General features: G+C 51.4%; 3 protein-coding genes and 1 non-coding gene across 5 annotated transcripts in view; 1 reads left to right on the forward strand and 3 right to left on the reverse strand.

The window, feature by feature from the left end:
* Nucleotides 1-2,149, reverse strand: part of LOC144949245 (adenomatous polyposis coli protein-like) — a 68,179-nt gene extending 66,030 nt beyond the window's left edge. For both annotated transcript variants that reach the window (XM_078879148.1, XM_078879147.1), the window contains exon 1: nt 1,926-2,149. The gene's annotated coding sequence lies outside the window, so the exon portion shown is untranslated. The remainder of the gene's footprint in view (nt 1-1,925) is intronic.
* Nucleotides 2,150-7,825: 5,676 nt separating this feature from the next.
* RPS15 (ribosomal protein S15) lies at nt 7,826-13,729 on the reverse strand. The gene is made up of 4 exons (XM_078879142.1): nt 13,633-13,729; nt 11,995-12,083; nt 10,177-10,411; nt 7,826-8,014 (listed from the first exon to the last, which is right to left on the reverse strand). Exons 1-4 carry the CDS (start codon nt 13,633-13,635, stop codon nt 7,901-7,903), a joined length of 441 nt encoding a protein of 146 aa, XP_078735268.1. The 5' UTR covers nt 13,636-13,729; the 3' UTR covers nt 7,826-7,900.
* Nucleotides 13,730-14,230: 501 nt separating this feature from the next.
* TRNAM-CAU (transfer RNA methionine (anticodon CAU)) lies at nt 14,231-14,302 on the reverse strand. Its single transcript has one exon. It is a non-coding gene; the product is annotated as a tRNA-Met (tRNA).
* Nucleotides 14,303-21,350: 7,048 nt separating this feature from the next.
* The window catches only part of EPB41L4A (erythrocyte membrane protein band 4.1 like 4A), a 40,843-nt gene continuing 37,334 nt past the window's right edge, over nt 21,351-24,859 (forward strand). The window contains exon 1 of the mRNA XM_078879140.1: nt 21,351-21,513. The gene's annotated coding sequence lies outside the window, so the exon portion shown is untranslated. The remainder of the gene's footprint in view (nt 21,514-24,859) is intronic.

A 24,859-nucleotide genomic window follows, 5' to 3' on the forward strand; every position in this document is an offset into this window, starting at 1 on the left:
ACCACAGACTCACACAGCCTCACTCACCACAGACTCACTCACACACCAGCCTCACTCACCACAGACTCACACAGACTCACAGTCTCACTCACACACCAGGCTCACTCACACAGTCTCAAACACCACAGACTCACTCACACAGACTCACCCACCACAGACTCACTCACACACCAGCCTCACTCACCACAGACTCACACAGACTCACAGTCTCACTCACACACCAGGCTCACTCACACAGTCTCAAACACCACAGACTCACTCACACAGACTCACCCACCACAGACTCACTCACACAGACTCACCCACCACAGACTCACCCACCACAGACTCACTCACACAGACTCACCCACCACAGACTCACCCACCACAGACTCACTCACACAGACTCACCCACCACAGACTCACCCACCACAGACTCACTCACACAGACTCACTCACACAGACTCACCCACCACAGACTCACCCACCACAGACTCACTCACACAGACTCACCCACCACAGACTCACTCACACAGTCTCACACAGACTCATTCACACAGTCTCACACACCACAGACTAACTCACACTCACTCAAACACCAGGCTGACCCACCACAGACTGACTCACCAGACTCACTCACCAGACTCACTCACACAGTCTCACACACCAGGCTCACGTCGCAGACTCGCACCACTCACAGCAGTATCACTCACACCACAGTCGCACGCACACCACAAACACTCACACCACAAACACACACCCCACACACACTCACACCACACACAGCCTAACCCACCACAGTCTCACGCACACCACACACACACACCACGCACACCGCACACACACACCACAAACGCCACACACACACCACACTCACGAGACAAGGCCTTGAATCCGAGCTGCTCACACCCTCCGCCTAATCCCCCCCCCCGTACCTGCCACTCATCAACACCACAACCCTGACAACAACCTCACCGTCAACCACCTCAACACCACAACCCTGACAACAACCTCACCGTCAACCACCTCAACACCACAACCCTGACAACAACCTCACCGTCAACCACCTCAACACCACAACCCTGACAACAACCTCACCGTCAACCACCTCAACACCACAACCCTGACAACAACCTCACCGTCAACCACCTCAACACCACAACCCTGACAACAACCTCACCGTCAACCACCTCAACACCACAACCCTGACAACAACCTCACCGTCAACCACCTCAACACCACAACCCTGACAACAACCTCACCGTCAACCACCTCAACACCACAACCCTGACAACAACCTCACCGTCAACCACCTCAACACCACAACCCTGACAACAACCTCACCGTCAACCACCTCAACACCACAACCCTGACAACAACCTCACCGTCAACCACCTCAACACCACAACCCTGACAACAACCTCACCGTCAACCACCTCAACACCACAACCCTGACAACAACCTCACCGTCAACCACCTCAACACCACAACCCTGACAACAACCTCACCGTCAACCACCTCAACACCACAACCCTGACAACAACCTCACCGTCAACCACATCAACAACACCTCGGTGCCGATAACCACCACGCTACGGTCCCGCGAGCCCCACCACCATCTACACACCAGAAGAAGCCCCACCACTACGTCTCTCGCCATCAATCACAAACAAGCACAGCGACACCCCCAGCGCCGGGGATCAGCAGCACTACGGTAGCCCCACCACCATCACGATGCGCGTTACCGCACCCCCCCCCGTCCACCACCACCACAATAGCGGCCGTCTCCACCTCGGCCCTTCGCGTCCCCTCGGGACACCCTTACGAGGGGGGTACCGGGACAGCGGGGCCCGAGGCAAGACAGCCGAGGGAGTCGTAAGGACCCCCCCCCCCACACACACGGGGGCAGGGAAGGGGCCGCCACCACCACCACCACCGCCACCCACCTCCGCGCGTACGGGCCGCACAAAGCCCTTCGCGATCGCCGTCCGCCTCCACACAGTCGCGGGCGTCTCGCGAGCTCTGGTCGACGTCGCCGTCACATGATTCGCGGGGCCGCAGAGAAAGTTGAGCGGCGGCGCGGGGTCGAATGGGGGTCCGACTCGGGGTGAGATGGAGGAAGACGGCGACGGCGGCGGGGACGAGCGCGGCCCTCGCCTGGCACGGAGCTCTGCGGGGAGGGGGAGGGGGGCACAGACCCTGGGCCACCCCCACCTCGCTCAGCCTCGCGTCACGTGACCAAAATACGAACACGCCCGCTTCTTTTTTGCCAGAGCCACGCCCCCTCACATCAAACAGGCCTCGAGCGGGGGGCGGGAGCGGGGTCCGAACGTGACCACGCCCACCTCGCCAACAAGCCACGCCCACTATCAAGCCACGCCCACTATCCGGCCACGCCCACCTCGCCAGCAAGCCACGCCCGCTACGACGAAGAAACCGATGGGGGGGGCGGCATCGGAGCAGTTCCCAAGAAAGCCACGCCCTCATCGTGATAAGCCACGCCCCGTTACTTGTTGACCACGCCCACTTATTTCGACCTCCCAATCGGAGCCACTCCCCCACCCCGGTGTCAGCCAATGGGGCCGACTCGATCACGTTTTAGTTTCTGACACCGCCCCTACTGGAAATCTGTGAAAGAGCTTTATAGCTCATCCGATTCCTCCAGGATGGAGATTCGGATTAGTGGGTCACGCCCCGACTGGACATCTGTGAAAAAGAGCGTTATAGGTCATCGGAGTCCTCGAGTATAAATACATATTATGATTGTGATACAAAGGAATCAATTAGGGGGGGGGGGGGCTCGTAATAAGAGCCACGCCCCCAAACCAAACCACGCCCCTTTCACTGCCGCGTCCACTCCCCAACAAGCCACGCCCATAAAATGATCGCCTACGTCCATTTTTACTTCTTGGTTCTTTCGGTAAAGTCACGTAAAATGGAATAAATAAAATAATGAAAATAAAACATAATAAAATTTATTCTCACGACGTTTCGACCACAACGCAAGCAGCCGTGCTCAGGTGGAGAACCTCGAGAACAGGTCTGTCGACAGACCTGTTCTCCACCTGAGCACGGCTGCTTGCGTTGTGGCCGAAACGTCGTGTGAATTTATTTTATTATGTTTTATTTTTATTATTTTATTATTTCCATTCTACGTGACTTTACCGAAAGAACCAAGAAGATGAATCCCTGCAGTCACGAAATAAGCTTTAAATCGAAATACGCCCATTTTTTTACAAACTAACCAATGGGGCTCTCCCGTTGGAGCCACGCCCACTATTCGGAGTTCAGCTTGTCTCACGTGGTAGGCGGGCATGGATCGTCGCCGCGTGTGAGCGTGAGCGTCGTGCCGGGTGGTCGAGGGGTTCTCGACGCATTTGGCAACCAACCACTCCCACGGGAGGCAACCCAAACACCAACACGCACTAAACCCCGCCGCCTCCTCCCAGCCCCGCCCATGCAGCAGTCGCCCCCTCGTGGCGCGCGCGAACAACACCGCAGCATTAATGAACTCTGCCAACAACACACGCACAGCCCCCCCACACCCTACCCCCTGTTTGTTAATCCACTGCTGGACGGTGGCCTCCTCCCACGCATGTGCGGGTCGTGGAGGTGAATTGAGCGTGGGGCGAACTGCACTACCACGTGTCTCCCGCAGCATCATTCACAGTCCCACGACGGTACAATCATTGCAATTTACGGCCCACTAATTAATCATTTATCGGGTGATAAAACTGACGATTTACAGACCCATGAAGTCTCTTGTCGATTAGTTTGTTGAATGCAATTACTGCCGTAAAAACAACTCGCATTCGTCAACAACATTTTATGACCTTTAAAGGAAAATATACAATCGGCGACGTTTCGACCACACACACACACGTGTGTGCTGATGCATAGCTGTCAACCCATACGGTTTACCCGCATTCTTGTACAAGAAAATTGAGTTTTCAGGACAATACGGCCTACAGCCGTTTCAATACGGACATTTTTAGTTTTGTGTATTTTTTTGTGTTTCTCCCTTGTGATGGGACTTTGTAGGATGAACGTTGAGATTTGTAAGGGCACGGGGTGACCACTACGGTCTGAGTCGGTCTGTAATGAGGTAGGCACTGATAAGGGGTTGACAGGTATGCTGATGTATGTGCTATGAAGGAGGGTCATTGCCCGAAACGTTGCCACGCGATTGCAACTGTTTGCCGAACATCCCATGTTGACTGGGACACGCGTTCATGTGTAGTTCATTGCACGGTGGAGTCCACGCATATCACCACGTGGCAGATTTATCCGGGGATGATTATGAACCGAGGTGTAAACACCAAACCAAACAAAACCGTAATCCTCCGAGGTTACACGGAGCCGTTCGATTGATTTTGCGCGTACGTGGATCATTCCCCGCGATGTCATGTACACAATGGACTGTGTGCACGTGTTATAAAGAAGGGCCCTCTTCATATATCATCCAATGCTGGACGACGGAGGGCCTTCAGCACAACGTGCAGGTAAGTCGTGGTGATGAACAGTCCGTACGACTGCCTCAGAGCGGACTGAGAGGGGAAACACCGTACAGATATAAGAACAGGTTTTACTCTCTCTGGAAAGAACACACAGGTGTTAAGATGTTAAAACACAAAACTTGAAACCTTTTGTAGGGAATCATATCTGCAGTATCCACATATACCCGTGGTGAACATGCAATCAAAAAACATGCTCTCGTCGTAAAATGTTTCAGTTTGTAGCTTTAACATCTTAACACCTATTATATTCTTGGTTCTTTCGGTAAAGTCACGTAGAAAGGAAATAATAAAATAAAAATATTAAACAATAAAATTCTCACGACGTTTAGACTACAACACAAGCAATCATCAGGTGTGAAACCCACAGCAAGAACATTTTATTGGTGATGAACAGTCCGTACACGACTGCCTTGCTGTGAATTTCACATCTGATGATTGCTTGTGTTGCAGTCTAAACGTCGTGAAAATTGTATTGTTTAATATTTTTATTTTATGTTATCATTTCCCTTCTACGTGACTTTACCGAAAGAACCAAGAATATTAATCCCTGCAGTCACGAAAGCTTTATATCAAAATATTAACACCTGTTTCATTGACAGACAAATCGCTAACCTTAAAATACAGTCGTTCATAAAGTTGAAGGCGGTATAGTACTATAGTAATAGAGCTAGTGCAGAATCATTGAACCGGAATTTATAGCTGAAAACATTTAGCGCGTGGCTCTTGAATGTGTGGGGCCCGTAGCATTTGCTACTTGTGCTACTAGAATGATCCGGTATACTGGAACCAGCAGCCAGTCTCGCACATCCGACCGCTTATCCAGACTCCAGCCGCAGCTGAGCTCTCAATATCGGACGAAAACAGTCGCATTCCGGGCGGCGGTGGCGACGCACGTGGCCTGTAATCCAGCCCTCGTGGAGGCAGCGACAATGGGTGGTACGCCTGTTGGCGTCGTCTGGTCCAACACCAATGGAGACTAGGCTCTAAGAAAAGCTGTCTCGGGTGTGGACCAATCAACTTCAAGGACAGTGCATATCATTATCAGTTGTTTCTTTTTGTTTGCATTTTGACTGTGTTGTTGTTATTGCAAACATGACCCCTTGTATAAAGGTGTCAGTTTTTGTACCAGATGAAAGGGTAAAAACCTATTACTATTGGTGGATGGCACAAACATTGTGAAGCTCCCTCCCCATGGATGTCGAGGGTGCTGTACTCTGGCGCGTCAGGAGATGGCGGTACAGCCAAAATGTGGGCTCCTCCACCAGTCCCGCCTGTGCCGGAGTAGTTATCACCTCGTAGGCGTGAGCATTCTCCAGGTGATCGGCTTGAATCCCACATATAAACACTCGTTCATTGACCGACAACACCTTCATATAGAGACGCAGTGGTTCTCAACCTTGTCTGGCTACTGCGGTTGAAATTAGTTTCAACAGAGTACCTTGCCCGACTCAACATAGCTCTGAGAAATAAATGAATGAAAAACGAACACCTCTACTTTAACCAACTGTCCATTTAGTGAGGTTATCCTCACGAGCCAGGAACTGCGAGGAAAACAAAATAACCATAATAACCATTCTCGGGGTCGCTCTCTACGAGTGAGGCAACGCTGTGCAGCGGCGCGTTACAAGTTGATCATATTTCGTGCGATTCGGTCACAGGAGTGTACCTGTACACAATGTCCGTGTCTATGCATGCACGGGGTTGTTCAATGATAAAACCCATAATAAACACGTCTCAGAATCCGTTATCGCTTCTGAAAGCCAGGAACTGGGAACAGTTTCCGGCGGGATGAGTAAAGAATGTTATTGGCACGCGCGCAACGTACTAACGATACAGCAGGTCGTCACGGCGTGATGCATTTCAATTATTCAAACAGCATTTTTTATTTTACCAGGTAAGGGCCACTGCGCTACATAAATATTTGTCAGAAGCGACCTATCCGCAAATGATAGCTCAAGTGGCTTACTACATGAACATGTATAGCACCCAACTACTCTTCAACGTATGTTTATATATTTTAAAAGAGAAACCGGAAAACCTGGAGAAAAATCCACGACCACATGCAAACTCCAAATATACAGGCGTCAGGGTCGGGGATCGAACCCACGGCGTCGTGCATAGAAGGCGAAGAGTTGGTAAGAAGCGCAAATTAAATATCGCCCAGGAGCCGAGTTGTTTGTACAATTACCGTACTTTGTATTGCGAAAGCACACATTAAAGCATTACCTTTTACGAATAACACACACACCTGTATTTACAAAGGTCACAGGTACAGTGCATTCCTCTTCTTCAGCAGGCACCCGTTAAGATTCATATATCCGTTGCGGTTAAATCCACCTTTTTGGCGAGTATGACAAGTCATTTTCAAATAACTATTTTGTTGCTATAGAGGACCATCGCTCAAAACGTCACCTATACCTTCCCCTTTCAAGACCAGTGTTATCGATTAAATGTGTTGAGTGTTTTGTTGTGCTGCTTATGCACCACTGCAAAAGCGGCATCACCAGATAACTGAATTCAGATGTATTGATGAACCAATCAGGCACAGCACACGTCAATTGGCGCAATGTGGTGGCGATAAACCTGACCACGCCGAGACCACTTGGGCAGCGCGATCTTGTTAGCGCTGTTCGTAAAATACTTCAGCAATGAACCATGACCGTTCCCGTTAACTTCCCTCATTGATTCCTCCTCTATGTTGAGGACGCAGCCTACCGGACTTCGTTTCATCTCATGCAACGTTCACTCAACACTGCGTATCACAACACACTCGCCCACCGACTCAAGACACTTGCTCATCTGCTCACCCACTCACGATAGGTCACAACTCCCCTTCCCTTGCTCTGCTCCACTCTGAAAATCACTTTCATCCCCTATTTTTCCTAAGCTATAACCTTTTTTTCAAATAAAGTAAAATATAAGTATCCATTATAACGTCAATAATGCGGTTTGTTTTTGACTGCTTGGGAGGGTTGGACTTTTGAGTTTGTTCCTCAGCAACCGCGACTTAAGAAAGAATATTTGCTGCATGAAAATTTTAAATCTCAAACCAGGCCATCGCTTGACATTCGCGTATCATTCCACCAAGCGGAATTGCAGCATTGCACAACCACCGTCTCGAAAGAAATTGGACACGACATACCAACAACAACCGCACACGTTGGTACAAAGCATTTTCAAACATTCCATTAGTCGGGCTCTCTCCCATTCTTCTTCAGCTGCAGCAGCGGCCCTTTCACAGACAACTCAAGCGAAAGAAAACAACACGGTGGAGGCGGGCATCCGTTAAAAGCTGCAAACCAAACATCAGAATGGCTCAAAGACGACTCGGGGAAAAGGATACTGGGATTTTTTTTTTATTTTGTATTGATTCTGAACAAAATCAAGGCATGTGCACAGAGATTTTACTTCAGCGGGATAAAACGGGAAGAGTGGGTGGCACCGATACCGGGCCGACCGTGCTTCACGGGCTTGTAGGTGATGGAGAACTCGCCCAGGTAGTGGCCAATCATCTCGGGCTGAAAGAAACACAAGCACACCACAATTATTTACACCCAGGCGAGAGTCCACCACCACGGAGATTAAATCTTTTTGCAAACGAGACGAAAGGTAAACACGAGCAGGATTATATTACAAGTGTACACATTCGTAGGTGGGAGGGGGACAAATGCCACACTGAATTAGCAGCATTTTATTGCAGCCTATACCTTTACACACATTACACAACCCACAGGCAAATTCAAGTTGATTTTGTTTAACCAGGTGAGAACTGGAGCCCAGGAATAGTCTAATTTGCAAGCGTGCAAATGTGTAGGTGACCTATTAACTTCATTCATCAATAAAGATTAGTATCATAACATACAAAGCTATACTGTATTCTTAAATAGAATCGTGGTTAAGAGTTCTACCTGTATCTAAACATAGAACTAGCCAAACATAGTGATCAACGCAGGACACTTCTCAAAGTCTTGAGACTCAATGCGGTTTCCAGGGTAAAAGGCATTATTATTACTGCTGCTGGCCTTTTGTAGCTGCTTTGAAAGCACTGGGGATTGATGAGCCGCACAAAGCTTTTCAGAAAGCCTCTGGGTACGAAGAGGAAGCCTCCAGCAAACGGGAGATGCTCATGGTTTGCCCCACTAACTTGAAGTGTTGCCATTAAGCATATTCATTTAGGAATGCCAAACATGAAAAGAAAACATTTAAGTGAACTTTCCAGAAAAAGACTGATGCATCGCCATTATAAAGGCCCACAACAAATCAATCCGCTTTTACAAGGGATTAACCCGAGCAGACAAGCAGTGGGCTTTTCAGCCGGCTTGGCAAACGTACGCACACAACTAGATGCTGCCTTACTTTGTCTCGCTGTGCAAACAGCTGCAGTTCCCACTCCGTAGCAGTGGAGCTAGCCATCACGACTTAAACAAATAGGTTTAAGACCAAGAGACCCTTCGAATTTTAGGTATGATTCTGTAATTAATATAAACTTATGTCATCCAAGGTGAGCGATTCATAATTATCAATGATAATTCAGAACACAACTTGCCATGTCATGGACCCTGCTGATAAAAACCGAGTTATATATTTTTCTATTGTAAAGAATTGTGGGCATGGCAAACAATCCTTACAAATTATGTACTATTGTACAGGCGCCCCTCGAGTAATGCGCCCCCCACCAGAGCACGAATTTGCAGTTACGCGATTCATCATCAAGGAACATACTTCACACTTATGCTATGTGTTTCAGTTACGTGCTCAAGAAAAAAACGAAATAGAAAACTTACATTTTTTTTGTAAAAAATATTTTTCAAATAAAACAATGTAGCACGTTATGCAAAGGACGTCTGTATTTGATGGTTGGCCACTTGAATGAGTTCTGTTGCGCTTCTCTAACGTTCAGAATGTTTTGTGCAAGGTTTTATGAACTTGGAAGAAGACGGTAGCAGGGAACGAGCAGTGCGAGGGGTGAAGCTGTAGATGAATTACAAGTCTTTTACAATTCCACGACGTACATGTACTTCGTCGGAACGAAATCGGGAGAAAATAACTTAAACGGTACTGAGGCTCCCAAAAAGCCATGCGGGAGGACGTGGCAGTTTGGCACCAGCTATTGTAGAGTGCGATCGTGTTGCTGCAGTTCTCTGCGGTGAGTACAATGCCTTTAAAAACAGCGGCGTTATACGGTTAGCGGTTAACGCCAACCGCTTGCGCGTTCCGAGATTCAGGGGTGAACAGGACCCACTCTGCAACTTGCAGACGTCTCAAAGGGTTAAGTGACGCCGCTGCTTTAGTTTTCATGTGGGATTAGAATGTATCATTCAGGGTCAAGTTTGGGGTGATGTGTTTAGAGGATAGATGTTAAGGGTTTAAGACTGTAGTGTCTAAGACTGCCCATTGGTGAAACTGTCCTTTGGCTCAACTGCTCAATGGCTCAACTACCAAGCTGAGAGATGGAATGAAATTAGAGTTTATTTGATTGGTTACACGGTTGGTTCCCGTTTATCCAGTTTCCCGGCTATTTTACAAACGAGATACGTTGAGCCCAAGCACAGCCACAACAGGTTAAATCGGTGACCTGTGTATTGCCAGTCCAGTGTGCCGACCAATACACCCGCAGCAGCGAGGGAGACCGTAGCCTCAGGCCCAAAATAACAAAAGGACGAAGAAAACTTCTTAGTACCTTGACTTCGACCTGGTTGAAGGTCTTGCCGTTGTACACGCCCACCATGCTGCCCACCATCTCGGGGATGATGACCATGTCACGCAGATGCGTCTTCACCACCTCCGGCTTCTCCAGCGGTGGCGCGTCCTTCTTCGCCTTGCGCAGGCGCTTCAGCAGAGACAGCTGCTTCCGGCGCAGCCCACGGTTGTACCGTCGCCGCTGGCGTGCACTGAACATCTGCATCAGCTGCTCACTGCGTAGTTCGCACGCGATCACGGGGAGACACAGGCACGCACGCGGCACACAGAAACACAACATCAGATTAAGGGGTATCGGAATGTCATCTTACACAAAATCAAAGATCCTTAAGGGAGTGCTTTTCTTTTGCAGCACTGTTTCCGGTCAGAAGCAGGAGATAACTTTCTTTCATTCAGATAAAAAAAATCCTTATTTTATCATGTTTTCCAGTAAGCATTTGTTATGGACACAATTTTCATCGGTCCTATCGATTTTAAAAGACACACTCAAGAGGATATCCAACGAGGAAGATGGATCAATAAAATCAGCTTGTGCGGAAGTACTAGGTGGATTATTACATTGCATGATAGTCTTCCATTCTTGAATGGCAATATAATGTTCAGGAGTTAAATGCCAATATCGAGGTCTGCTCGTCACAAAGAGAGGGTTTCAGGAGAGTTTGTCTAGTTTTCCTATTCCTCCATTGAAGGAGTGAAGACTAGTGGTTCATAAATGATTGCATGGCCACAACCGCACTACTATGGCTTTTCTCTATAGCTCTACTGATCATATATTAACGACATCCACTTTACCTAGATGACTGTTCTGTTTACGGTAACATGAAAAGTATACCGTCTCCCACCTAGCAGAATAATGAGCGGTGGGGGGGCGACTTGGGAGAGGCCTTCAGATCATGGCTACTGATGCTGAAGGCAATGCCGACATGGTGAGTTTCGTGCCACAGAAATGTTTTTGAACACGGGGATAAAGACCGCTTCCCTTTCTCCCAACCCTCTCCCCCACACCATTCAAGCGTCACAGTAACTCTAGCCTGTGGTTCCCATTGCCGGCCTTGTTAATAACCAAAGGCGCCATTGAGCTGGAAAGCCGAGCTGCTGGGCTCCGGACATGTGAAAGCCACCGACGTGAGGGGGCCCTCAAGCACACGTCGCTACAGGCTCAGACCGAGCTCCTTTTCTGCAGGAGCAATGTTAACGTTTCGCTCGAACAACAATGCGGTTTTGCCCCCTACAATGGAAAATTCAGTGGAATAGAGCCACAGCCGCCTTGATACATGGCTCTGTGAAAGGCTCCTCCCACGTTTCTAAACTCCCTCCCCGCAATAGTACGCAGATTGAGCTGTCACGTCGTCACGAGACGACGTATCCATTTGGATCTCTCGCAGAGCGATGCTCCTCTTCACGCTGTGGAAGCGGATGTCATAGAAATACCTCAGATCCCTTCAAGTGACCTTTTAATCCACAGTATGGGGCAACACTTTCCCACTCACTCTACCAACGACAGAAATGTTCTTCACATGAGAGTCAAACCAATATTTTTCAAAGTTCAGGGCTGAAATTATGTCTCATAAAGTGCAATTAACATGACGATTTTGCTGTTGTTGTGAAGTCATTGGTGACCATGCTGAGACCGTTATCTCCACTACAACCTTGCTTTAATCACACGCAGGGCCCGAAACCCGGATTCAATCCCAACATCATAGCATTGGCAGCTCGACGCTCGAATCTCCTGAGCCACCGGGCAACCTCCGGAATCACCACTCGCCTGTGACGTCCACCCACGTGACCTACTACTCACTTGGACATGTCCAGCAGCTGGTCCAAGTCCACGCCGCGGTACGTGTACTTGCGGAAGGTGCGCTTCTTCTTCTGGTCGCCTTGATCCGCCTGCGAGGGACGGCGCAACCACAGTTAGAGGAGACGTAAACACGCCGCCGACTGGCACATGGATATGCCTCTGCTGCTAGTGTAACACTTCACATGAAATACATAGTAATGACAGTATTACATGCAGGTATCGTACGAGGCGGACACCACGGTCCCCGCAGATTCATAGCAAGTAAGTACGAGTCCCTGACCCGTTATCATTTTTACGTTTGGCTCCCCAGAAAGGCCCGATTCTCAAGACACATTTTCAGGAGGGTCCTACCGAGTTTTGCAGTCGTGGCCGACGCTGCTGCTGCGTGTAACCCCAATTGCGCAATTCGCAGGTAACTTTTAATCAGTCATGTACAGTATTGGGAAAATACCAGTAACTGTGTGCTAGTTTGTTTAACCGATTCAAGGAAACGGAACCTGGAGCAATCCCATGCAGAACACGGGGAGAACAAGCCCTTCACAATACCAAGGTGACGGAATCTAGAATAAAACCCAGGGAAGTGTTACAACTGCGCCGCCGCCCAAAACTCTAAATAACCACTGGGACTGTGTGCTAACTTGTGTCTTATTATGGACACAGCGCATGCGAGAGACCCGAACTGTTAAGAGAACCAGGCACCGACCTGAAGTGAAACCAATTATTTGATGCTGCTGCTGCGTTGTGGCAGTGGTGCACGGGTCCAAATAACAAAAACACCTCAACAGCACCGCTTTTAAATATATAAAACTGCCGACGTTTCGGGCAACGGCCTTTCTTCATAGCTTACGTTAAAGCGTCTTCCAACTCCAACCACGCGTGCAGGTCGGCGTTCATCCTATACAGTATTTTATGACCCCGAACCGATGGAAATTCTACATTCCCATACCGGTCAAAGTTTTTTTTCCGGCCTCAATTTTGCGACCAATTCCTTTTCCAAAGCAACTGGGAGGACAAAAGTCAAATGAGAATAACTGCGAACGTTATCCATATCGACTCTTTATAAACTAAACAACTCATGAGATCCCCACTCTGTCTTGACATGCGGTGAGGTCTTCATCCAATAGTGGATTGACCAAGGGGCTAAAAGCTACGTAAAACGTAAATGTATATATACTACAACAGCTTCACTCACTCCCTTGAGCACGATCCTAACACCGAATAGTACTGCACACTCGAGTCTATTGCAATCAGTAAAAGGGGTAGGATGAGACTATCCTGAGGGGATTTTAAAAAGTTCCAAAAATATAATGCAATATTAAAAATAATATAACAATTCACAACCGCTCGCCATGTACAATAAAACTACATTCATAACCACGTAACCATTGAACATCGCTACACTCGCTACACTCAAGAGGAAGCCTCGCCGACAAGGCCTTGCCGATAAGGCCGCGCCGCGCACACTAACCATAATGAGACAAAAACACAATATTCCGACGCCATCCGAGACAAATGAATGCGCGAACGCGAGCGAGGGGATCTTTCCTTCGCGGGGATAGGCGATGGAAGTCGCTAGGAAAGACAGGGAAGGCGATGCTAAAGGATTGGCGAACGACGCCGAAACACCACCATACTCACCATCTTGGAGGCCGCTTGCGAAAGAGGGGGTGAGAGTTCCCGCGGGACGTGAGTTATCGCGAGATGTAACGGTACATTCGATTCCGTAGTATGGATAAGAGCGCGCGGCGTCGCGAGATTTGGATTTGCTCTTTTACATAAGCGGCACAGCGAGGGATATTGGATTTACTAATTTACATAAGCGGCTGAGTGGGTTTGGATTTGGTAATTTACTTGCGTAACGAGTTTAAAATGCTAATGTATTTGTTTAGTAAAACCTCGCAGGGTCTCAAACATCACTCAACACATTCGTCAATCACACTGTGTGTGTGGCCTTCAAAGGGAAAACCAACAAGCGACGTTTCGAGCAATGGTCCTTCTTCACAGCAACATAGAGAGAGGTCTGCAAAGTGTAAGTCGTGAGTCTCAGGATTTGGTTAACGAGACGTTCCCCCCACACAGCCACAATTATCTGAATGTTTTAAATGAATTATTTGACATCAGTTATCTATTGAAAAATATAGAGAAGACTTAATTTATTAAAGAAATTTACCCCAAAAAAATCTAGTACTTATTTTAAAAAAGTAATCGCTGTCGAAAAATAAAAATAAGTAACTGCTAGCAGAGGATGGTTTCGATCCATCGACCTCTGGGTTATGGGCCCAGCACGCTTCCGCTGCGCCACTCTGCTTGGCGATTCCACCCACCTCACACGACCCCTATATACACACAATAACAATACACACATAACAACAATACACAATAACACGCACTCTCACACATACTGCCATGGCTTTGTATGTGATACTCTTGGGTTTTTTCGGTAAAGTCACGTGGGTAAAAATAAATAATAAAAATAATAAAATAAATAACGGTAAAAATGTACATATTCATATTTTTTTTATTTATTTTTACCTACGTGACTTTACCGAAAAAAACTAAGAGTATGAACCCTTGCAGTCACGAAAGCTTCATATCTAGAATTTGTATGTGATGTTGAATTTTTTTCACACCGCACATTGCCAACCGCGTTAATCGGAGGTGTGCGATGGAAGGACAACAAACTAAACACAAGGCAGTTCTAAAGAAATTAGCTTTCAATCTATTTTTAAAATACTGTGGTGGAGGGCCATTGCCTGAAACGTCGCCCATTACACACCAGTTATAAAACAAATCAGTGGCGCACGAGCACAATAAACTAAAAGACTCAACACATTAATCAATAACACTTTGTGGGTGGCATTAATAATAAGTTTACCCCTTCTTCAAAGCACATACATTAAACGAATGTATGTACTGTATGTTGAACTTCTTTCGCACCGTACCTAGCCAACCGTACTAATAGCACACAGATGCACTTTACCCAGTCAACATTCAACGTTGCATCAACGTTGGCACGCTGCTGGAACAGTTGGCCCGACGCTTCTTGTTCACTCGATGTGCCATGAAGAAGGGCCACTGCCCGAAACGTCACCTTTTGTTATTTTGAAGGCCACGGTGTTATTATTGATCAGTGAGGATGTTCATTGTGCGTGTCCACCACTGCCCAACGCAGCAGCAGTATGGCCCAACATGTGAACTCTTATTGTTGAGGTGTGGATTGATATTTGTTGATATTTTAGTTTATACTTTGTGTATATGTTCGATTTTCGACAACACATTATATGACGTATTTAATATGTCCTCAATTATTAACAAAATATGAAATAATGTTCGATCGTTAACAATATAATGTATGCTGCACATTAACACAACTGATTAATCATAATTTGAATATTGGTCATGCAAAATAAAAAAAAATGATAATCCGTGACATTAAATCCACAGTTATTAGAGACATGGTATATAATGTATAAATGTCCTGCTTTTAAATGTTGAAAATCGAATATATATAAACAATCAAACATAGCAACGTGCATGTTGAACTTATTTCGCTCCATACAGAGCCAATCGTGCTAATATATCATACTTTAATCAAGTTCAGTTTCTTCGCCAATAACTCTCCAACCTGATTCGCTTTCAGCTGACACAATAGTCAATGTATCAATACTCAATGAATCGTTTCGTTTTGTGTCAAACTATCGAACCCATGTCCAACAGAGTGGGGCCTATACCAGTGGCGGCTCCTGCAAAATCTCTCAGGGGGGGCAAATGTCTGGATGATTTATAAGGATAAGGTCCACCCATGCAAAGGATAAATTAACAGCTTAAGCATGTAAAGGCAACTTCACTTCTTTAATATTAATGAAAAACAAAGTGACTCTTACAATACATCTTGTTTGTTTCTATACTCACTATTAATACAATCCACTCAAGTTTCTTTTATTAAAGATTCCACTAGGTGGCGATAAATAATATTGTTGGATGAAACGTGCTTACGTATGATGACGTAAGCACGTTAGTGCGAGCCCTCCCGGAAGCCATAGAGAATGCATTGCAGCGCCCCCCGTTCGAAAAAAAACATATTTGAATGTAAGTCTATGGGAACACTCTGGGCGATTCTCAGCCGGAGTGAAATCGCCCAAAAAGAGGCGGTACTCCACAGAACGTGACATGACGCTGATTGGACTATATCCAGAGGCTGACAGTGACGGCTAGCGTGACTCTGTGGTTGAATGACATTGGTGGTGCGTCGCCCAATCGCCCTAATGAAGAAACCGCCCCTGGCCGATACACGTCTGGCAGTTCACCAGAATGAATCGATTTGTTCTAGCGAGCCTGGCTGCTGACGAGACGCTGCATTCCGGATTACCGTGGAAAAAGAGCTTGATAGCTTATCGGATTCCTCCGGTATAAATACATCTTTAGATTCTGAAAGTCGAAACCGGTCCAGAGTTTTGATTGTTGAACCAATGCTGCTGAAACGATGCCGCCCCACCCCCCCCCCCCCGAAGGCCGTGTCGCTGATGGGATGTGTAAAGACATAGTTTAGTGGTGTGGAAGGACAGATGTGGGATTGGAGATATAAGCAGGACTGTCTCGCTTATCTATTACATTCTTTGCATCCATAATCTACATAAGGGACGACCTCACCCAACCCCTCCCCTCACCCCGCCCCTCACCCCCTATCCCCTCCACCACCTCACCCCGCCCCTCACCCCCCTATCCCACCACTCCACCAGGTCACCCCGCCCCTCACCCCCCTACCCCTCCCGTCCACCACCTCACCCCCTACCCCTCCCCTCCACCACCTCACCCCGCCCCTCACCCCCTACCCCTCACCTCACCCCGCCCTTCACCCCCTACCCCTCCCCTCCACCACCTCACCCCGCCCCTCACCCCCTACCCCTCACCTCACCCCGCCCTTCACCCCCTACCCCTCCCCTCCACCATCTCAACCCGCCCCTCACCCCCTACCCCTCACCTCACCCCGCCCCTCACCCCCTACCCCTCACCTCACCCCGCCCTTCACCCCCTACCCCTCCCCTCCACCATCTCAACCCGCCCCTCACCCCCTACCCCTCACCTCACCCCGCCCCTCACCCCCTACCCCTCCCCTCCACCATCTCAACCCGCCCCTCACCCCCTACCCCTCCCCTCCACCACCTCACCCCGCCCCTCACCCCCTACCCCTCCACCATCTCAACCCGCCCCTCACCCCCTATCCCTCCCCTCCTCCACCTCACCCCGCCCCTCACCCCCTACCCCTCCCCTCCACCACCTCACCCCGCCCCTCATCCCCCTATCCCACCCCTCCACCACCTCACCCCGCCCCTCACCCCCTACCCCTCCCCTCCACCACCTCACCCCGCCCTCGGCCACCTCAACCCCAACCACGTGACATCGTCCCTTGCTGTCGCCCCCGCTCAGCGACGGCCCCCTCCCCGTGTGACGTCACGTGGGGGCGGGGATGTGGGTGGGGGCCTCGACCCTCCCCCCCACAGCCACTGCCCGTCAGCTGCTGTCGTAGCAGCAGTAGCCAGCAGCTGCTGCCGCTGTCAGTCGCTCCTGCTGCAGCTGCTGTTGTTGCTGCTGCTGCTGTTGTTGCTGCTGCTGTTGCTGCTGTTGTTGCTGCTGTAGCTGCTTCTGTTGCTGTTGTTGTTGCTGCTGCTGCTGTAGCTGCTGCTGCAGCTGCTGCGGTGCCGCCGAGGATGTCGAGCTCGCTGCTGCTGCTGCTGCCCCCGCTGGGGATGTTTTGATGACGTCCCTGGCGGCTCCCCCTGGCAGCTGAGCGGGTAAGGAGGGGAGCCCTCCCCGTGCCGCTCTCGTCTCTCTCGCTGTGTTCCCCTCGCCACTCTCTCTTATAAGCGTACTTTCTCGACTCAACCACTTTAACACACATTCCGTGTCAATAATACTACTGTGTGGACAACAGACGACGGTTCGGGCAATGTCCCTCCTTCATAGGTGTCAACTGTTGTTGCAGCTACTGCGTTACCTTTGACACTTCGATGGTGCTGTTTGTTGATGGCCGTCTGACGCGGGGGGGGGGGAAGCGGCATTCTCCATCTGAACGTGTGCGCTCCATCTCCGTGGCGGACGTGGCCGTGTCTGCTCGGGTGACCGCTCGAGGGACTTAATAGGCGCTCGCTAACTAAGTCACGTGGGGCCCTGTGGCGCAATACCCAACCAGGCCAGCTTCTCCTCCTTCTCGTCGTTGTTGTCTCTTCCACCGATGAGGTTCAGTGTCTCGAGTTGCCTGCTTCGTTACGTTGAACCTCCACCGCGGCCGCCGTCACCAGCCCCTGCTCACTCTCCACTGCTGAATGAGGGCCGAGTCCCGTCTCCCCCCCCCCCGCCCCCCGCCCCCCGGGCATCGATCGGACATCGATCGCCCCCCGCGTGCTGCTCCCAGGCACGGGCTCCGTGCCGCCGACTGCCTTCAATGAAGGAAGCTGCTGCTGCTGCCTTCAATTAGCGACCCAAGTTCGCCCTGCGGTGCCCCAGGTTACCCCTGGCTACCCCTGGCTACCCCAGGTTACCCCAGGTTACCCCTGTTTATCCCAGGTTACCCCAGGTTTCCCCAGGTTACCCCTGGTTACCCCAGGTTACCCCAGGTTACCCCAGGTTACCCAGTCAGCTGTAGCTCGCAAACGCCCAAGCCACTCCAGACGTTGGCAACGATCGCTCAGTCGCGATTGATTGTTAACTGCCTCGTCAATTAGACCGGCCAACTTGGTGACTGCCGTCACTGACTAGCCATGGCTAGGGCCTGTCTTAGTAACTATCACTGACTAGCCATGGCTAGGGGCTGTCTTAGTGACAATCACTGACTAGCCATGGCTAATGCCTGTGTAAGTGCAATCGTTACTCACTCACCATTAAAAGTGCCTGTCTTAGTAACTATCACTGACTAGCCATGGCTAGGGCCTGTCTTAATGACTATCATCACTCAAATTATATTTTGTTACTAGTTAGTAAGTCTCAGTAACTACTGTGAATACTCTGACTGTCTGGGTGACAGCAGTGACTACCTGGTGACTGTCTGGGTGACAGCAGTGGCTGTCTGGGTGACTGGCTGGGTGACTGGGTGACTGTCTGAGTGTCTGGCTGGGTGACTGTCTGGGTGACAGCAGTGGCTGTCTGGGTGACTGGGTGACTGACTGGGTGACTGTCTGGGTGACTGTCTGGGTGACTGGCTGGGTGACTAACTGGGTGACTGTCTGTGTGACTGCCTGGGTGACTGTCTGGGTGACTGGCTGGGTGACTGGCTGGGTGACTGGCTGGGTGACTGCCTAGTTGACAGCAGTGAATGTCTGGGTGACTGGCTGGGTGACTGGGTGACTAAATGGGTGACTGGCTGGGTGAGTGGCTGGGTGATTGGCTGGGTGACTGGCTGGGTGACTGCCTAGTTGACAGCAGTGACTGTCTGGGTGACTGGCTGGGTGACTAACTGGGTGACTGGCTGGGTGACTGTCTGGGTGACTAACTGGGTGACTGGCTGAGTGACTGTCTGGGTGACAGCAGTGGCTACCTAATGACTGGCTGGGTGACTGTCTGGGTGACTGTCTGGGTGACTGTCTGGGTGACTGGCTGGGTGACTGGCTGGGTGACAGCAGTGGCTACCTAATGACTGGCTGGGTGACTGTCTGGGTGACAGCAGTGGCTACCTGGTGACTGTCTGGGTGACTGTCTGGGTGACTGTCTGGGTGACAGCAGTGACTGTCTGGGTGACTGTCTGGGTGACTGGGTGACTGGCTGGGTGACTGTCTGGGTGACAGCAGTGGCTACCTGGTGACTGGCTGGGTGACTGGCTGGGTGACTGGCTGGGTGACTGGCTGGGTGACTAACTGGGTGACTGTCTGTGTGACTGCCTGGGTGACTGTCTGGGTGACTGGCTGGGTGACTGGCTGGGTGACTGGCTGGGTGACTGCCTAGTTGACAGCAGTGAATGTCTGGGTGACTGGCTGGGTGACTGCGTGACTAAATGGGTGACTGGCTGGGTGAGTGGCTGGGTGATTGGCTGGGTGACTGGCTGGGTGACTGCCTAGTTGACAGCAGTGATTGTCTGGGTGACTGGCTGGGTGACTAACTGGGTGACTGGCTGGGTGACTGTCTGGGTGACTAACTGGGTGACTGGCTGAGTGACTGTCTGGGTGACAGCAGTGGCTACCTAATGACTGGCTGGGTGACTGTCTGGGTGACTGGCTGGGTGACTGTCTGGGTGACTGTCTGGGTGACTGGCTGGGTGACTGGCTGGGTGACAGCAGTGGCTACCTAATGACTGGCTGGGTGACTGTCTGGGTGACAGCAGTGGCTACCTGGTGACTGTCTGGGTGACTGTCTGGGTGACTGTCTGGGTGACAGCAGTGACTGTCTGGGTGACTGTCTGGGTGACTGGGTGACTGGCTGGGTGACTGTCTGGGTGACAGCAGTGGCTACCTGGTGACTGGCTGGGTGACTGGCTGGGTGACTGGCTGGGTGACAGCAGTGGCTACCTGGTGACTGTCTGGGTGACTGCTCACCAGGCAGGGCTGCAGGGTCACGTGGCGGGGGTCGTCGTCACGAAGCTCCCGGACTCGCTGCTGCGGTGTCAGGTGACGCGCCCACAGGTCGGGACACGTTCACAAAGCCTCTCAGTGTCTCCCTGAGCCTCAAAGTCTCCCCCGAGCCTCACTGTGGCTCACAAAGTCTCCCCGGAGCCTCACGGTGACTCACAAAGTCCCACAAAGTCTCCCCGAGTCTCACTGTGGCTCACAAAGTCTCACAAAGTCCCCCCGAGTCTCCCCGAGTCTCACAAAGTCTCCCCGAGTCTCACTGTGGCTCACCGAGTCTCCTCGAGTCTCCTGAAGTATCCCCGCGTCCCACTGTGTGTCCCCGTGTCTCACTGTGTGTCCCCGTGTCTCACTGTGTGTCCCCGTGTCTCACTGTGTGTCCCCGTGTCTCACTGTGTGTCCCCGTGTCTCACTGTGTGTCTCCGTGTCTCTCCATGGCATGTCACTGCGTCTCCCCATGCGTCCCGTGTCTTTATGTGTCTACAATTGTCTCACAGGCTCTCGCCTCGTTTGTCTGTGTTACTCCGTGTCTCTCCGTGTCTCCCTGTCTCTCTCCCTTCATATCCTTGACGTTTCAGACGTATTCCCGTGTCTCCTCGTGTCTCCCCACGTCTGTTCCCCTCATCTCCCCGTGTCTCTTCATTTATCTCCCCGTGTGTCTGCCCCCACCTCTCCGTACCTCCTCCTGTCCCCCCGTGTATCTCCTCACTCCGCGTGTCGCCTCCTCCTGCGTGGTGGTGTTGTTGTTGCTGCTGTTGTTGTTGTTGTTGTTGTTGCTGCTGCTGTTGTTGTTGTTGTTGCTGCTGCTGCTGCTGTTGCTGCTGCTGCTGTTGTTGTAGTGGTTTGCGCGCCGGTCATGGCTACAGGCAGAGCGTTGGCCGAGCTGGCACGGCCTTGGTGGCTTGCTGCTGCTGGGGGGGATCTCAGAGAAGAGGCGGCTGTGTTAGTGGCGAGCAAAACACATAAGGTGTGCATTGTGTGCGTGCGTGCGGTGCGCGAGCGTAAAAACGACGCGCGTGTGTGTCCGTGTGTGGCTGCGGTGTTGCAGTGGAGTCGAGTTGCACCGCGCTACGAACCTCAGCCGGGTCCTGGGCCTCCGGTAGATACACTCAGCCTGAATTGAGCAGCCGTGCAGCCGTGCGTGGTGCTGGCCCCGCCACCTCCTCGTGTGCCGTGCCGGCTGTCTTCACAGGTGGAGCCCCCCAACAGCACGTGCCCCCCAGCAGCCTCTGTAGAAGGCGAGGCAGGGGGGTCCATGCCTGTGTGTGGCGGTACAAAGCCCCAGAGAGAGGAGGGAGCGATTCGTGGCCTTGGCGAGGCCACGTTGTGTCTCTGCATCCTAGAGGACTTGCAAAATGCCGCTGGCGGGCAACATCAAATACAAATCCCCCATACGGACTTCACAAGACGTGGGGCAAGTGCCGTTCGCGAGCACCTGTGAAGGCCGGATTTGGCGAAACTAGGGGGAGGTGTAGCCAACGCCACGCCCAACCGCCTTTGTCTCCCCGGTGCTGATGTCTTATACACACACGCTGCACTAGCTGGTCATTTAAGGCTGAGTCGACCTAGTGGAGGCCCAGGAGCAGCTCGGATATTCGCTGTCACTGAATTTTGGTCGGGGAGTGGGAATTTAACTCGAGTCGGAGGGCAGCGCGCTAACCACTGTGCCACCGCTCCCCACTCGAGCAGTGAGTGCAGCTTACTGAGCACACCGACACGGGAAATTCAGTGTCACCACCTCAAAACTACTGCCCGTTTGTGCCCGATTAGTGCCGCTAATTTGCTTATTGCAGCGACCTGGATTAATGTAACTTTTGGGCCATTTGTAAGTGGTAGACCGTGCGATGTGAAGTCCTAAAACTTAACTTCATACGGTACGCAGCCACGAGGCATTCACCACTCCACATCTGAAATGCAGCCCAGTGAACTTGGCCCATCACCATCATTATCACCACCGCCACCACCATCATCATCATCTTTGATGTGCCAACGCTTTGATCCCCACCTGGAAGAACTCTCGTTTCTCGCACTGCAAAATTGCCTTGCAAACGAATGACTCTGTCGTCATGGAGACTTGCGGCAGGCACCGGGAGCCAGGTTCACTCCCTCCTCCTCTCTCACTGCACCGCACTCCGATCGGTGTGTTCCTTCAGTCAGAATTTTAAGACGTTTCTCTCCCTTCAATTTATATCTCTCTCGTGCCTATGAAAGTCCTCTTTACGTTCAACTTTTGCGCGTAAAAAATATAATAACGAATGAATGGCTTGGCCTGGAGGTGGTCCCCGATGTTGATGATGACTACGTGCTGCCCTTCCCAGGGCGCTTGTCGCCTTATCAGTCAGTCAAGTGTCAATTGGCGCTGCCGTGGGGGGTCCAATGGAGTGGTGGGCTCAGCGGTCAGCGCGCTCTGCGCTACGAACCCGACGACCTCAAGATGACATCGGTGATATCTGACCCGGCCCTGGGCCCACACGCTAGCCGGCGTGGTGAAGTATGGTCAACCAAGCGCACGCTCCACCGCTCGCCTCATTCATTCAGCAGCGGATTGCCAGACGGCTGTAAATGGTAATGATTATAATTATGGATACCACCGGCGTAGGATCTCCTAGGGCTTCTCAAGGTCTAACAGGAGATAAAGGCGCATCCCTGCAATTGCTTTGCTCACGTCACCGTTGGCAGAAGGGCCCTCTAACTTAGCCAACTCTAGAGGGGTGTATTGAGTCTACTCGCCCACGTTGATCTCACGTGGTCGGGGAAAAAGGTGAGCGTGCCCAAACTTCACCCCACCACCACACGCCGCCCGACCTCCTGATCATAAACTTACCGTGGTGGACTCCGTTTATACCGCTGGGTGGACAGAGGCGGCGGGAGCGAGTAGGCGGGCGGAGGGAGATTGTGGGAGGGATTTTGAGAAATCTGTACCATTGTTTCAGCTGCTGCGCCGGGAGATAGGAGCACGCGGCTGGCTGTCTGGCTGGTGCGAGTGGCTGCGTGGCCAGGTGGCTTGTGGGTCGTCTAACCCTGTGGCCAGGTGGCTTGTGGGTCGTCTAACCCTGTGGCCAGGTGGCTTGTGGGTCGTCTAACCCTGTGGCCAGGTGGCTTGTGGGTCGTCTAACCCTGTGGCCAGGTGGCTTGTGGGTCGTCTAACCCTGTGGCCAGGTGGCCTGTCTAACCTCGTGGCCGGGTGCCGTGTGGGCTGGCTGGTGCGAGTGGCTGCGTGGCCAGGTGGCTTGTGGGTCGTCTAACCCTGTGGCCAGGTGGCTTGTGGGTCGTCTAACCCTGTGGCCAGGTGGCTTGTGGGTCGTCTAACCCTGTGGCCAGGTGGCTTGTGGGTCGTCTAACCCTGTGGCCAGGTGGCTTGTGGGTCGTCTAACCCTGTGGCCAGGTGGCCTGTCTAACCTCGTGGCCGGGTGCCGTGTGGGCTGGCTGGTGCGAGTGGCTGCGTGGCCAGGTGGCTTGTGGGTCGTCTAACCCTGTGGCCAGGTGGCTTGTGGGTCGTCTAACCCTGTGGCCAGGTGGCCTGTCTAACCTCGTGGCCGGGTGCCGTGTGGGCTGGCTGGTGCGAGTGGCTGCGTGGCCAGGTGGCTTGTGGGTCGTCTAACCCTGTGGCCAGGTGGCCTGTCTAACCTCGTGGCCGGGTGCCGTGTGGGCTGGCTGGTGCGAGTGGCTGCGTGGCCAGGTGGCTCGCGGGCTGGGTGGGCAATCCGTCGTGAAAACGCCAAACAAGCTGACGATAATGTCTCCTCTTCGACGTATCATAATCCGTCTCTCCACGTAATACAAATACGAGAATTCCACCCCCCACATCCCGTGAGCCGCACGTGCACGGCCTTCGTTCCTGGAGTGGGTTACGTTCAGCAGCATTGATTCAAGACGAGCAACATCTCTGGACCGAGTCAAGCTCGCTTGCATCAATGCTGGTGAACTGCCAGATGTTTATAAGCAAGGACCGGTTTCGATAATCAGTGTCTCATAAGGAGTAGAGTTAGGCTCCCTTGAAACAACGCTGTCGAACAGCCGGTCTTACAGGCAATGCCCCCTATATTTACGATATGGGTCACAGTTGTATCTTATCAATAAACCCTGGCAATACCTGAGATACACCTGATTGGATTGGTATGCCGGGTGATTGTCTTGGCTCGGAGCCCACCCCCATCTCGGTAGTGTCCTGGTTAATGTTTTACTGGCCCCCTCTCTCCCCGTGCCGGCCGTGTCGTGACCCCTGGCTTTTGTTTGTGCGGCAATTCACGCCGCCTCCTGCCACCGCGTCTGTGCCCAGTCAACGTATCCACGGCGACCCCGGGGCCCACAGA

This window comes from Lampetra fluviatilis, chromosome 53, assembly GCF_964198595.1.
Source record: "Lampetra fluviatilis chromosome 53, kcLamFluv1.1, whole genome shotgun sequence".
Lineage (NCBI taxonomy): Eukaryota > Metazoa > Chordata > Hyperoartia > Petromyzontiformes > Petromyzontidae > Lampetra > Lampetra fluviatilis.

What these genes read in the sequence shown, in the direction of transcription:
- RPS15 (XM_078879142.1), bottom strand. An exon ending in CAGCTGCTGGACATGTCCAA is followed by an intron (nt 10,412 to 11,994) that starts GTGAGTAGTAGG and finishes CGAACTACGCAG; the next exon opens with TGAGCAGCTGATGCAGATGT. An exon ending in TCAACCAGGTCGAAGTCAAG is followed by an intron (nt 8,015 to 10,176) that starts GTACTAAGAAGT and finishes TGTTTCTTTCAG; the next exon opens with CCCGAGATGATTGGCCACTA.